The 14,002-nt window shown below is 38.6% G+C and overlaps 1 protein-coding gene across 1 annotated transcript in view; it reads left to right on the top strand.

Moving 5' to 3' along the window:
- MARCHF6 (membrane associated ring-CH-type finger 6) overlaps positions 1-14,002 on the top strand; it is a 125,734-nt gene that overhangs the window by 70,320 nt on the left and 41,412 nt on the right. The window contains exons 11-18 of the mRNA XM_038388762.2: positions 2,290-2,348; positions 3,004-3,084; positions 5,226-5,294; positions 5,392-5,466; positions 6,882-7,016; positions 7,547-7,666; positions 9,008-9,108; positions 11,799-11,936. Of these exons, the coding sequence (XP_038244690.1) occupies positions 2,290-2,348; positions 3,004-3,084; positions 5,226-5,294; positions 5,392-5,466; positions 6,882-7,016; positions 7,547-7,666; positions 9,008-9,108; positions 11,799-11,936 (778 nt within the window). The remainder of the gene's footprint in view (positions 1-2,289; positions 2,349-3,003; positions 3,085-5,225; positions 5,295-5,391; positions 5,467-6,881; positions 7,017-7,546; positions 7,667-9,007; positions 9,109-11,798; positions 11,937-14,002) is intronic.

Below are 14,002 nucleotides of genomic sequence, written 5' to 3'. Positions count from 1 at the left end.
TGCCAGGGAAAATGTCCCACTTGTAGTATGGGCTACATTTTTTTCAATCTGTGTAATGATATACACAATACTTAGCTTCCTGCTGTAAACAAGATGTGGCATCTAAGTTGTATATGTGAATACAAACTGGCAAATCTAAATAATTTCTATTTAATACTAGAATTAGAAAAATCAGAAATTTCCTGATGGCAATTACAGGTTAAAAATAACTTGATAATCATGTAGCACAATTTGTGACATTCCATTAGGAGCTATGAAATGAAGTTCTATATGACCCAGTTATAAATTTAGTGCAGTTTAAAATAAATGTCAGTCCTAAACTAAAATTGTAAAGGGATACTCATTCCAAACATCCGATGAAGTGAGCTGTAGCTCACGAAAGCTTATGCTCTAATAAATTTGTTAGTCTCTAAGGTGCCACAAGTACTCCTTTTCTTTATACAATCTGTGAGAATCCTGTTTTGTAATTAACTTGAACTAGAACAAGTACATCATGCTCCAAACACCTGACTAGCAACTAGGGATTGCAGCTTTCAGTCAAGTTTGAGCTATGGCATTCTATGGTAACTTGATAGGAAGCATTTTCTAGTGACTAAAACAAGGAACTGGGAATCAGGACTCCTGAATTTGATTTCTGACCCTGCCACTATCTTGCAGGGTGTTCTTGAGCAAGTTACTTAAAATCTGATTCAATATACACCCTTTACAGATCACTAGAATATTCACAGGGGAATCGTGAGGAGTTCACACTTTGTTTCAGGGGGACTGTCAGGCAGAAATTGGGTCTGTTTTAAAAAAAAAAAAAAGTAAAAAAAGAAACTAAAAGTAGTTTTGAAAACTGTACCTGAGCCATGGTCCCACCTTTTAAAGTGGTTATCCTCTACCCTTCTGCTATTTGCAACTTAAGCAGGTCTAAATCTGAGTCTTTTGACTTTATAGGGGCTTCTAGAGTGAAGCTTCCTCTCAGCGTGATCTCCTTCTTCCTGTGGAGAGATCCTGAGAAGTGGAGATTTTTTTCCTCCCTGACTTTACAGGGAGTCCCTTGTGCTCACTAAGCCACATTGAGAGATCCTGAGGAGTGAAGAGTTCCATACCTTTCCCTTATCTTTGCTCACTGCCATCACCTACTGCCATTGATTTGATGGAAAGGATTTGGGCAAGTGAAGAGTCTCTGCCAGGCATGCTGCTCCTGCTCTTTGACCTCATAGACAGGACTAGGGACTAAAGACTCCCATCCCCATCTTCCAAGTGGTCATGTGGAACAGATTAAGAGGCAGGCAATCTCCAGTTCTCTTCATCAGTGGAGCGGATAGAGGTAGAGAATGAGAGCTTCCAGCTCTTGCTTTCCCTTTCTGCCTTGAGGGCTAGGAGAAAGCACCAAGGGGGAACATTGCCATCTTTTCTGCTTCAGACTTTTCTCTCCTAGCTCTAATAGGATACCTGAGGGAGACTAAGAGAGCATACCTGACCCTGCTGCACCTAACCACTTATGAGTCAATACAGATGTTCAAGTGTGGAAAAGAAGACTCCCTCATGACTGCTTCATTCCTAAACTCTGGGAGTGGGTGGGAGGAATCTTTAGGATTGTGTATGAGATACCATCCTTGGTTCAATGATCTGGGAAAAGATGACAAACCTCTTAAAAGCTCCCCTTCCTGACTCCTTTGTTGGAGTGTGTCTTACCTTCCCCCTGATAATCTGCTTCTTTGCTCCCTTCCCAGACGCCTGCTGGAACTGTTTCTCTGGACAATCCCCAAATCTTTAAATTCTTAAGTTTCAATTGTCAGATTCTTTCTTACTTTCCCTTTTAGTAAACATAATTTAACATCCAACTGATCTATGAAAGAGCAACTCCACTCTTCTGTAGTCGTTGGGGAAGAGCATACAGGCAGATTCCTTTAGCAGTGTAGAAGACTTCTATCAAGCTAATCAATGAACTAGAAAATAAAGTTGACTCAGAGCACTGTCGAATGAAAGCTGAAGAAGGAACAAAATCATTGTTCCCATTTTTCAGTTATAGTAATCATAGGTTGCTTGTAATATTTTAAGTTAAAAAAAATTCAGAGAAATGAATATTGAGCTACCTTACCCCGTAAAAGTTTGTAATGTGATTATAACGAAACTTTAAAACAACATTGGATGGGTTGTTACTTTTTTGTCCACTTTGTAAAACTGGAGAAAATTCAAACAATTGCCACACCAAAGAACAGAGACTTTTCAGTGTAAGTTTCACATTGCATTTGATAAAGCAATTTTATCATTTTCCCCATTCCCCTTCATGTTTTCCAGCTTTTTGTCCTTACCACATTGGTCACTTCTCTGTTGTTGGCCTGGGTTTTGAGGAATATGTAAGTATGGTTATTTTATAATTTTGAGGTTTTAAATTCTTAAAAATTCGTGCAACTTAAAATTTCGGTGTTTTATAGGAACTCCTGGTTTTTACTCTATAAGATAACAGAACAGCATGGGAAGTTGTCCACGTCTTCGTTCTAGGACCTTTCTTTGCTTTTAACTGTTTACCCTCCCCTCAGACTTCATTATTGTAACCCCTGTCTAAGAACTCCCCCTTTGTAAGGTCATTGAATTTGGCTTTTTATATTATATTTTTTATAAAGTCTAATATATTTTATTGTGGTATTCCTGGATTGCGTGTGGGGTAATGCTTCAGAAATGACTATTAGTGAATGCCAGGAAAAGGAGTAGGGTATATGGCGGCTCCTCCTGCAAGGCTGGCAGCTTTGCCATTATTTGTTTTTTCTAGTGGATGCAAACTTATTTTCCGCGTTTTTGTTGAGGATGCCAAATGATTAGTAAAGAGAGTTTATTGATTAAATATTTGTCCTACTCATATTGTAGTATAAAGCAGCCTAGGAATCTTGTAGTTCCAAATCCAAGCTGCCCAGGTGGATTCTGTCATTAATATTGAAAGAGGACTGAACTTTTTGAGGAATAACTAAAATTGAATGTAAAATGTTTAAAATATCCTTTTCTTTTCTTTTTCAGGTTCAAGCATCTCACTTTGAAGGCCTGATCACAACAATAGTTGGCTATGTGCTGCTAGCAATAAATCTAATTGTTTGTCATGTATCCTTTCATAAGTAGTTGCCTGACTCTGTCTTAAATTCTGTGGATCATTATCTCTAGCCATGTTGAGATCAGGATTAGAAATGAAGCAGGAGCACTTTCTCTTTTCGCTTTGTTCTTATGATGAAACAAAGAAAAAAGGGCTGTTTTGGGTAAAATTTTGGATAAAATCTGTTTAATAGGGACTTGACCATCCAGACCTAATTTCAAAACAGGCTGCATATTCAGAACAATAACAACTTTGAGACTTCACTCAGCCCAGTTTTCCACATACGGTAGTCTGTTTTATGGGAATGACGCTGGAGAGGCCTTAACATGGAATCAATTTCTTCCCCAGTTGCCTGTCAGCTAACCAGGATAAAATTTCACAAGGCCATAGATGGAATGCATTGCTTTCTTCCTGAATGGCAGATCCCTTTCTGGCGGTCAGCCAAAGAAAAGGAAAAATGTGGTACAAATATTTCCACTCTCTTCACTAGCCACTAAAATACTAAAGGGTGTCCCTTGTTCCCCATACACCATAATAGTCCAGAAAGAATTTTCAGCAGTTTTAGGGACTGCACTCAATGTTGAACTTGAGAAATGTGCTTAAAAGCTTTGTGGAAATGAAGTCATGATTGGGAGGGTAAGAGTGCCCCTGTGATCTGGCAAGGCTTGCAATTATAATTTTCGTGATCTAGCCTAATAGATAGGTATGGAGCCATCCATTTCTCTCCACACATAGACTTCTTGTGGGCTACACAGCTGCAGCAGAGATAGAAATAGGCATACAGAATAATAACTAGGATTTGTGCCACGTGGGATGGGAAGCGCATCTACATCAGTTCTCCTGTTTCAGGCAGCTTCTCAGGGTATGTTTAGCCAATGTGGGTATTCAGACGTGCTACCTCTGCTTGAACTAGCATGCTAGAAATAGTAGTGTGAATACGGTCTCATGAGCTAGCCGCCAGAGTACAAGCCTATCTGACCCTTTGGGTACATACTTGGAGGGCTAGTCTGTGCTGTCATCCATGCTGCCATAACTACACTGCTACTATTGTTTGAGGTAGCTTTGTTGCAGTCGCACCTCCTGACTGCAGTATAGACATACCCTTAGTATGTCTTCCTTGGTTTCTGCACCAGGCCAGTAGCATTCTGAGCTTTGTGCAATTTGAATTGCTCTTGGGCAGCAATTCACTGTGCTGCGCTGGAGAGATTGAAGTGACTGTTACCACTATCTTAAAGTTTTGAAAGTCTGAGGAGACTTGGTCACAGACAAGACTGTGTATGCTTTAAAAAGATTAAATTGATTTCTGTTTGAAGGAGTAAATTTATTTGCTATTTAACAGTTTATATTGCAGTTGCACGTAAAGGCCACAGTCAGATTGGGCCTTGTTGTGATAGGCACTGTACATACCTAGTAAAATATTTTATGCCATGGCTCTCTTGAGATCCTCTGGTCTACTAAAAGGAGACTGTGATCCAGGAATTTAAAGATATTTAGGTGTTGTGCTTAGGGTTGCAACATGTAAATGATGTAGGAGTCTAAATCTCATTTTTGACAGTTAATAAAATTTAAGCTCCTAAGTGTCTAAATCCCTTTTAAAAATGAGATTTAGGCTCCTAAATCACTTAAGCATTGCAATCCTGAGCATCACAACACCTAAATACTTTTAAAATGCTAAATTTTCCAAAAAATAACAAACACACACACACTAGCTTTGCTGTGAAGAGATGAGAATTTCTCTCAGACCCCATTAAAATGCATATTACATTAGACCTCTATACTTGTAACTGCACTGTTAAACTCTTGGTGGTAAATATTCCTGCATAAATTTTTTCTAAAGTGATTTCTGGCATCTCAATTTTCAGTCCCCAACTTCAGATGCCTTTGAAAGAGGGCTTGATTTTCAGAGGATGGGTGCTTAGCACTTTGATAAGCAGGTCCCTGTAAGGTGTTTCAAATTAGGCACCCAAAATCATTGTCACTTTTGAAAGATTAGAACCCCAACAATAGTGTTCACACTTTCACATTAGTGCTTGACTCTTCCAGAATTTCCTGCTATAAAAGCTAGATTGCACAGTTGCTCATATGAATTGTATCATACTCTCTTGGTCCTGTTACATTTCATTTAGTATATTTCCTTGACCAGAGTATGTAGGGTTTGGCAGCGCTTGTAAAATTCCAGAGATCACGTCGCTTATTGGGAGTCTGCTATATTGTTGTTAAGGTACTTATAGTCTTTTGAAAGCAAAAGATATTCAACTGTAATTTCATTAGTGATTTATTTATAGTTACTGAGTAATTTTTTTTCCTTTTCCCTGAAGGTTTCCTTATTAGTGGTTGTAGAAATTGGTGTGTTCCCCCTTATCTGTGGCTGGTGGCTGGATATATGCTCCTTGGTAAGAACAAAAATTATTGGAATGTAGGCCAAGTCTTACACAGTTGCTGTTTTTTTTTTCCTGAGGGGAAAGTTCTTTTGCCCTGGAGAAAAAAAAAATTGATATAAACTGGACTTGCAGAAAATGCATCTCTTTGCTTTTTTTTTTTTTAAAATATACTTTCATTGTTTCAGAGATCAAAGGTAGTTTGTTCTAAGGCATGGTGCAATACAAAGTCCATGTTCCTGTATTTAAGGCAATTAAAGTCTACAATCTATGTTTAAAACAGAGCCAAAAAAAACCCATCATTACACTTTTTGAAACAGTTAGTTACAAAACACTGTGAAAAGTAACTTCCCTGGTATGCTAAATGTTTTACCGGCAACTCCATGACTGGGTTTTTTCTTTATTTGTCTACTATGGGGAAATTCATGCGTGGTTCATCTTATGGCATTGCTATGAATTTTTCCTTCTGTGTATTGAATGCCATATGAGACACTATTTTTATTGTAGTCTAGGGCAGTGGTTCTCAACCAGGGGTCCGTGGCCCTCTGGGGGCCCGCGAGCAGGTTTCAGGGGGTCCACCAAAATAAACCAGAGAGGGGCCGGCATTAGGCTTGCTGGGGCCCAGGGCAGAAAGCCGAAGCTTGGGGCTCATCACCTGGGGCTGAAGCCGAAGCCCAAGCAGCTTAGCTTCATGGGTCTTCCAGTGGCATGAAGCCCTGAGCAGCTGCCCTGCGTGCTGCCCCTGAATTCCAGTGGCTTTTAATGTACTGGATATGCAGAAAAACAGTTTTTGTGGCACAGGTGGACTTTTTATAGCATGTTGGGAGGGAGACTCACAAAGAAAAAGGTTGAGGACCCTTGGTCTAGGGAGTGCGGGGGAAAGGAAGGGGAAATTATCATAACTTTTTTTTTTAAAATGTCACTTCCCCAAAAGCTAATATAAGAGATTGCTATTAAATGCTTATATGGGAAAAAGCAACCATTTTTGCTCTCTGCATTAATAAGATACTCTATTTCTAATGAGAATAAATGTACAGTACAGTTTAGTATGAGCTGATATGCTCATGCGAATATGCTTTGTAGTTTTACATATTAAATGTTAGTGTTTTCCTTGTTTTAGTTTCCTTCCTATTCTTAAAACTATGTGGAGCAGAGAAATTTGTCACTATTTGCCATCTCCCACGTCATTGCTATAAATATATTGTAAGAACTGTATAGTTTTCAGTGGCAGGAGGAACTTATGACTTAAATAGATGTTTTTGTTTTATTGAATGCTCCTCTAAATATTTATAGTTTTACAACAGGTTGAGATTATTTAAATGTAATCCAATTTAACCCTATTTGCTAGATACAAACTGGGGTAAATTAAATGGGTAACCAAGGAAGAGTATTTGGTAAACATTGTTGATCCTATGTACTTTTTTGTATAGGAAATGTTTGATGCTACTTTGAAAGACAGAGAGTTGAGCTTTCAGTCTGCCCCTGGTACCACAATGTTCCTACACTGGTTAGTGGGAATGGTTTACGTCTTTTACTTCGCATCTTTCATTCTCTTACTGAGAGAGGTAAGTTCTTATTCAGGTGAGGAGATTATAAAATATATTTAAACAACTTTATGTACTGAAGAGTTCATTAGCTCTTCCCCATCTGTGTGTTTCTGTTATGGTGCTTTTAATACATATTCGACTTCAAAATTTTTCTGCCTTAAAAATTGAACCATCATGCTGGCTACAGGTGAATATGGGAACACCCTTAGGGTGCTAGCCGATTGCATGCAAGGGAGTTTTTAATATGGATGCTGCTTTTGTTTAAATACTTCTTAGTATCTGTAAACTGAAATGTGTTTGAAAGTAAAGATTTTTCGTTAAAATGTTTCCACTGTGACCTTGAAGTAATGCTCTGCAGTGTCCTTCTGTACCTCTCATTGTTGACTCTTGTATTGAAAAGTTCTTCATATTTATATCTCATAGCCGAGTTGCTTCTAAGACCTTTTTTCCAATAGAAATCTAACTCTGTTAATTAGACAACATGCTAATAATTCTTACGTTGCTTGCATTTTTGTCTTTTAAAACACAAATGTAAATACTTGTTTCAGGTACTGAGACCTGGTGTCCTGTGGTTTCTGAGGAATTTGAATGATCCGGATTTTAATCCAGTTCAGGAAATGATTCACTTGCCGATTTATAGACATCTCAGGAGGTTTATTTTATCAGTGGTAAGGACTTTTTTCAGACTTGTCCTTGAATAATTTATATTCGTTTCTTTCTTGTTGTTGCAAATACAGTGCTATCCTCTTTGATGTTTTGAATATTAACATGTTTAACTTTCTTTTTTGATGTGTGTTCATTTTTTAGTTACTAAAATAAAACTGAAGTTTACTTCTTCAGAGGTGTAGTTGTAAAAGTTTTAAAATTTTTGGGTCTAGCACAGACAATCACCAATCTTCCCCTTGTGCTAAAACCACAATGACTGCTTGTATCACTAGCCAACAATTACTTTATTACTATGGATGGTGGAGGAGATCCCTTGAGGTCACGGTGCTGATCTAAGCCATTTATTGCAACAAACATTCTGGGTCCCAGTTCAACCAGATCAGTAGAGATAAGTCTGATTCATGTTTCTGGTCTGTCTTGGGGTGGACCATGACAGCCTGGGCAGTGGTATCTATTACCAGATGTAGCTGCAGGCTGTTGAATTCCTGAGGAAACATCTACAGTCTTTCCTGACCTCCCCAAGCACTTTCCAGATGTTCACCCTGATGTCTGTCTGGAAGGCCTTTAAGGCAAAATCTCAGATGGCCTGCTTTACAGATTTTGCAAATACGGGTCCTGAAAACTGCATACCTTTGAAACAGACTGCTGTATGGGATACTGTGATGTTGATATACTGTTAACACATCAACATCGTCTGTACCTTCTTGGATCACCCCAGTGGTGCGCAGCATACGCTCTTTCTCCCTGCCATCTCCTACTCACTTAAGCAAAAGAGAGGAGTGCTGGTCAGTCATGCTCAGGACTCTAGAAAATAGCAGGATGCATTGCCCTTTTGTCATCTTATAACCACACTGCTTTGGCTGCATCAGGGGTGTATATGCCACATCAAATGACCCAAACTTAGTCCAACATATAGTTCTTTTTAAAGATCTCAAATGCATGGGTTAGCAGAATGTAATGGAATTGGTTTTTGCCTTGTGAATCAAGAAATGAAGCACTTGGCTAATCATCGTTCTCTGAAGGTATGAATTGAAATGATTTCAGAACCTTCATCAGACTCACAGTGGGACCTTGGGCCCCATGAATGATGGTCAGTTACAGCTTATATATTTAGAGATTAAACAACTTTCTCTTCTAGTTTATACATTTATTTCCTTTTATGGAACATAGACTACCAAAATTTGAGAGGAACAGGTTTTAATTTAATCATGAACCTTTGTTCATACCATTTTTTCATTCAAAACCTTTGCAGATAGTTTACAAGTTCATTGGCCCCTCCATATAAAAATAAGGCCTCGTGAGTTTTGTAGATACAACATGCATTTGTAATTTTCTTGTTGCAGATCGTCTTTGGGTCAATTGTCCTGCTCATGCTTTGGCTTCCTATACGTATTATTAAGTATCTGTTGCCTAATTTTCTTCCATATAATGTCATGCTCTACAGGTAAGTTTTTATTTTCATTCTGAAAGATGTTTTTGGTCTCTCTGTGATTAGACAGAATCCTCATTGCATACCTCTCTAAGGCCATGTCTACACTTACAAGTTTACAGCAGCACAGCTGTACCAATACAGCTGTGCCTCTATAAGAGTGCTCATGTAGCAGCGTTATGCCCATTGACATAATAAAACAGCTCAACGAATGGCAGTAGCTGCGTCAGCTGGAGAGCGCTTATGCTGGCAAAACTTACGTCTCTCAGGGTTTTTTCACACCCCTGAGCGACAAAAGTTTTGCCAACATAAGTGCTAGTGTAGACATGGCATAATTGTACCACTTTCACCATTACTTTGACATTGCATTTGGTATGTTTGTTGAAAATGAACAACATAACACGAACTCTAATCGGCTCTAGAAAAGTTAAATGCCAGAGTATGCCAAGTACAGTAGTACATTTTTGACAAAAAGTTTGCCTTTTTATGCATTGATTTTCTACAGTGATTCAGGCATGTAGAAGTTGAACAAATTAGTTTTACCCCACAGGTTATCATTATGTTGTGGGCGGTGTGTGTTAGGGCTGTCGATAAATTACAGTTAACTCACAAATTAATCACACTGTTAAACAGTAGAATACCAATTGAAATTTATTAAATAATTTTGGATGTTTTTCTTCATTTTCAAATATATCGATTTCTGTTACAACACAGAATACAAAGTGTACACTGCTCATTTTATATTATTTTTATTACAAATATTTGCACTGTAAAAATGATAAACAAAAGAAATCGTATTTTACAATTCAGTACAATACAAGTACTGTAATGCAATCTCTTAATCCTGAAAGTGTAACTTGCAAATGTAGATTTTTTTTTTTTTTGGTTACATAACTGCATTCAAAAACAAAACAATGTAAAACTTTAGCGCCTGCAAGTCCACTCAGTCCTACTTCTTGTTCAGCCAATCGCTAAGACAAACAAGTTTGTTTATATTTACAGAGATAATGGAGCCTGCTTGTTATTTATAATGTCACCTGAAAGTGAGAACAAGCTTTTGCATGGCACTTTTATATCCAGCATTGCAAGGTATTTACATTCCAGATATGCTAAACATTTGTACGTCCCTTCATGCTTCGGCCACCATTCCAGAGGAAAGGTTGCATGCTGATTTTTTTTTTTTTTTTTTTTTTTTTTTTTTTTAAAAACGTGTTAATTACATTTGTGACTAAACTCCTTGGGGGAGAATTGTACGTCTCCTGTTCTGTTTTACCCACATTCTGCCATATATTTCATGTGGTAGCAGTCTCGGATGATGTCCCAGCACATGTTCATTTTAAGATTTGACAAAATGCAAAGAAAGTACCAATGTAAGATTTCTAAAAATAGCTACAGCACTGGACCCAAGGTTTAAGAATCTGAAGTGCTGTCCAAAATCTGAGAGGAATGAGGCAAGGAGCATCCTTTCAGAAGTCTTAAAAGAGTAACACTCAGATGCAGAAACTATAAAACCTGAACAACCAAAAAAGAAAATCAACCTTCTGCTGGTGGCATCTGACTCGGACAATAAAAATGAACATGCGTCGTCCACTTTGCTTTGGATCATTGTGAAGCAGAACCTGTCATCAGCATGGAAGCATGTCCTCTGGAAAGATGGTTGAAGCATGAAGGGACGTATGAATCTTTAGCACAGCTGGCACGTAAATATCTTGTGACGCCGGATACAACAGCATCATGTGAATGCCTATTCTCACTTTCAGGTAACATTGTAAACAAGAAGCAGGCAGCATTATCTCCTGCAAATGTAAACACACTTGTTTGGCTGAGCGATTGGCTGAATAAGAAGTAGGACTGAGTGGACTTGCAGGCGCTAAAGTTTTACATTGTTTTATTTTTGAATGCAGGGGGTTTTTGTACATAATTCTACATTTGTAAGTTCAACTTTCATGATAAAGAGATTGCACTACAGTACTTGTATTAGGTCAATTGAAAAATACTGTTTGTTTTTTTACGGTGCAAATATTTGTTATAAAAATAAATATAAAGTGAGCATTGTACACTTTGTATTCTGTGATGTATTTGAAATCAATATATTTGAAAATGTAGTAAACATCCAAAAATATTTAAATAAATGGTATTCTATTATTGTTCAACAGCGCAATTAATCACAATTAATTTTAAAGCGCGATTAATTTTTTTAAGCGCTTGACAGCCCTATTTTTTTTGTTTTTACACTGTTTTTAGGAATGCTTCATGAATGAAAGAATGTCCATGGTTGGATCTTTATTGTAAATATCAATGCAAAATTTTTCCTCTGTTTCTCAAGTAAAACAATAATTTGGCTTATCAGTGATACTGCTTTTAACTTATAAAAGGAACAAGTCAAAATCTAAACCTCGCCTTTTCAGATAACGGAAGATAGCTTTCCTAAAGACTTTCATAAAACTCTCTGTTCACATTAAATTCCTAAACACTACTAAATTCTTCCCCAGTGCTCAGAAACGTATGCCAAAAAAAAAACAACCTTGGCTATTAAAGTCTAAGAATTGCCTGTGATGGAATCCTACTTAGCCTTTACTGTTTTACTGTTAAGGCAGATATTTGGTTATAATAGCCTTGGTTTGTTAAAATGTTCGTAGGAAATTCATAAAATGTTAGAATAGTCCTTATGCGTTTGCCTTCTTGTTCTTTCCTGTTGTTTCTAGTGATGCTCCAGTGAGTGAACTTTCTCTGGAGCTGCTTTTGCTTCAGGTGGTGCTGCCAGCTCTGCTTGAACAAGGACACACGAGACAGTGGTTGAAAGGTCTTGTACGAGCATGGACTGTTACAGCTGGGTACTTGCTGTAAGTGTAAACAGCCAATATCAGTTATTTGGCTTTTGTCACTTTAGCCTTTTTAATGTGGAAGAAATGTATTCTTTGGTTAGATACCGTAACTGGAGCATTATGAATTACTTGATACATAATTGTGTGCATAGCAGAGATACCTGAAAATTTGTATAGAACAAATTATTGTACAGCGAATCCTTGAACATGCATTGCAACTTCAGAATATGCCTTTGCAATTAATTATATTTGCTGCACTAATACAACTTTCGCTTGGCAAAAAATTATATAGCTGAATCTGAATAGCAATTTCTGTTGTCCCTGTTTCTATATTTTGCTTTCCATTATGTTTATCTTTTCAGAATGAAATTTTTGTTGCTTTCTTCTTCCACAGACTCTTTAGAAAATATGAGCAAAATTAACATGTACATCTCTGGTGCTATTAAATCCAGGCAAAAAATATTAAAAAATCCACCCCTGAAAACCCTCCTGTATGAGGGCATAAAAGTTGGAGTGGCTGTGACCCTGCCATAGTTCTCTCTTACCACCCATGACAAAGATGGAACTTCGACAGTGTCCTATGGACTATAGGTTTTTTGATCTTCAATCTCAACCCTTTTGTGAAGAAATACCGTTTCACTTCTTCTCTTTCATTGCTCGTGTACAGAAAAAAGTACGAAGAGACTCTTCTACACAGCCTCTCCATACAGAAGGGTGAGGCACTTCACACCGATCGCCAGTATGGCCTATTGTAAACCCAAGGGGTTTAAATCTTGTTCTTTGTGCAACAGTTATGTCCTTAATCAGCGGTCTCAGCAGGTGTTTTTTCTGCCTTGGAAGAGCACATCACCCAACAAGTGCTTCATCTGTCATTTCTTGTCGCACACCTGAAAACTGAGAGATGTGTGTTTGCTTCAAGAGACTTAATTTCAATCTTTAAAGGTCTTATGTGATCTTGGAGAAGAGACGTCCCCCAAGCTGGAGACAAGGAGGCTATCTACGGTAAGTGTTCTGGTAACCAGACACCAAGCCTCTGGTTCTAGTAGGCAGAAATCTAAAAAAGGACCAAGACCACTGGAACTGGCACCATGATCCTTCAGTGCCGTGTGCATCAGTACCAACTCTGGGGCAAAGAGACTTGGCACCCATGTCATCCACTTTGGATGCCAAGCACCATACCCTCACCGTGCATAAGCACAGCTCATAGCATGCAGCGACCTCATTCCATGAGAAGGACCCAAGTATTCCTCCAAAGGCAGGTCTTCCAAACGTTCTTTAGCGTTGAGGGATGGGAGCAAAGCATCGGCTGTGAAAGACTCAGGAGATGCTGATGTCAACAATGAGCCTTTCCCAATATCAATACGCCTTTGAGGAACTGCCTTTGCTGCTTGTTTTGGCACCAGCAGAATCAGCACTGGTCCCACGTCTAACAGCACTGCTGTTCCTGGAGATGTATTTCTCCTTGCCATGTCCAAACCACTCCTCCCTGACTTCAAGCATGAGACCAGACCAGAATAGTACATTAAGGGGAGCTCTGGAAGTGCCCCATATCAGGCACTGATGTACAGCTGACAGCGGACAGGCCAATCACATCCTGGCCAATAATTATACAATTCACTTTTATGGCCCTGTTTGGGCCCACCTTCCCAGAGTGGAGCCCTATCATGTGTGTCTGGGGAAAAGAAGGTCTCACTCATCATCTGGCATCAATAGCCAGATCCCTGTCACAGGACTGGAGAAGTGTCCTTGTGAGGTAATGGCTCAGGAAACACTCCAGTTGCCCTCCCCCACCTAATCCTCCTTTTTTCCAGATGAGGCTGTTGCCTCAACCTGACACCAACTATCAATAACTTTAGGGCCTTCCAGACCTGCTCTTGAGGATAGCTTGCTGAAATCTTGGACTTCGAGACGACCATGATCTTAGGTTTGTTTGATATACTCAGTCCCAACTGGGATTGTGCTACTAATCATTGTATTTTGGACCCAGCAAAAGAATTGTGGCACACCTCAGCCTTGCTTTCCCCTTCTTCAAACTGAGCATAAAAGTGTTATCAAGTTCCATCCAAAGGCTTTGTTCTTTCTTA

The sequence above is a fragment of the Dermochelys coriacea genome, chromosome 2 (genome assembly GCF_009764565.3).
Source record: "Dermochelys coriacea isolate rDerCor1 chromosome 2, rDerCor1.pri.v4, whole genome shotgun sequence".
Lineage (NCBI taxonomy): Eukaryota > Metazoa > Chordata > Testudines > Dermochelyidae > Dermochelys > Dermochelys coriacea.
Note: the sequence above shows the minus strand (reverse complement) of the source record. Positions and strands in the feature narration are given on the sequence as shown.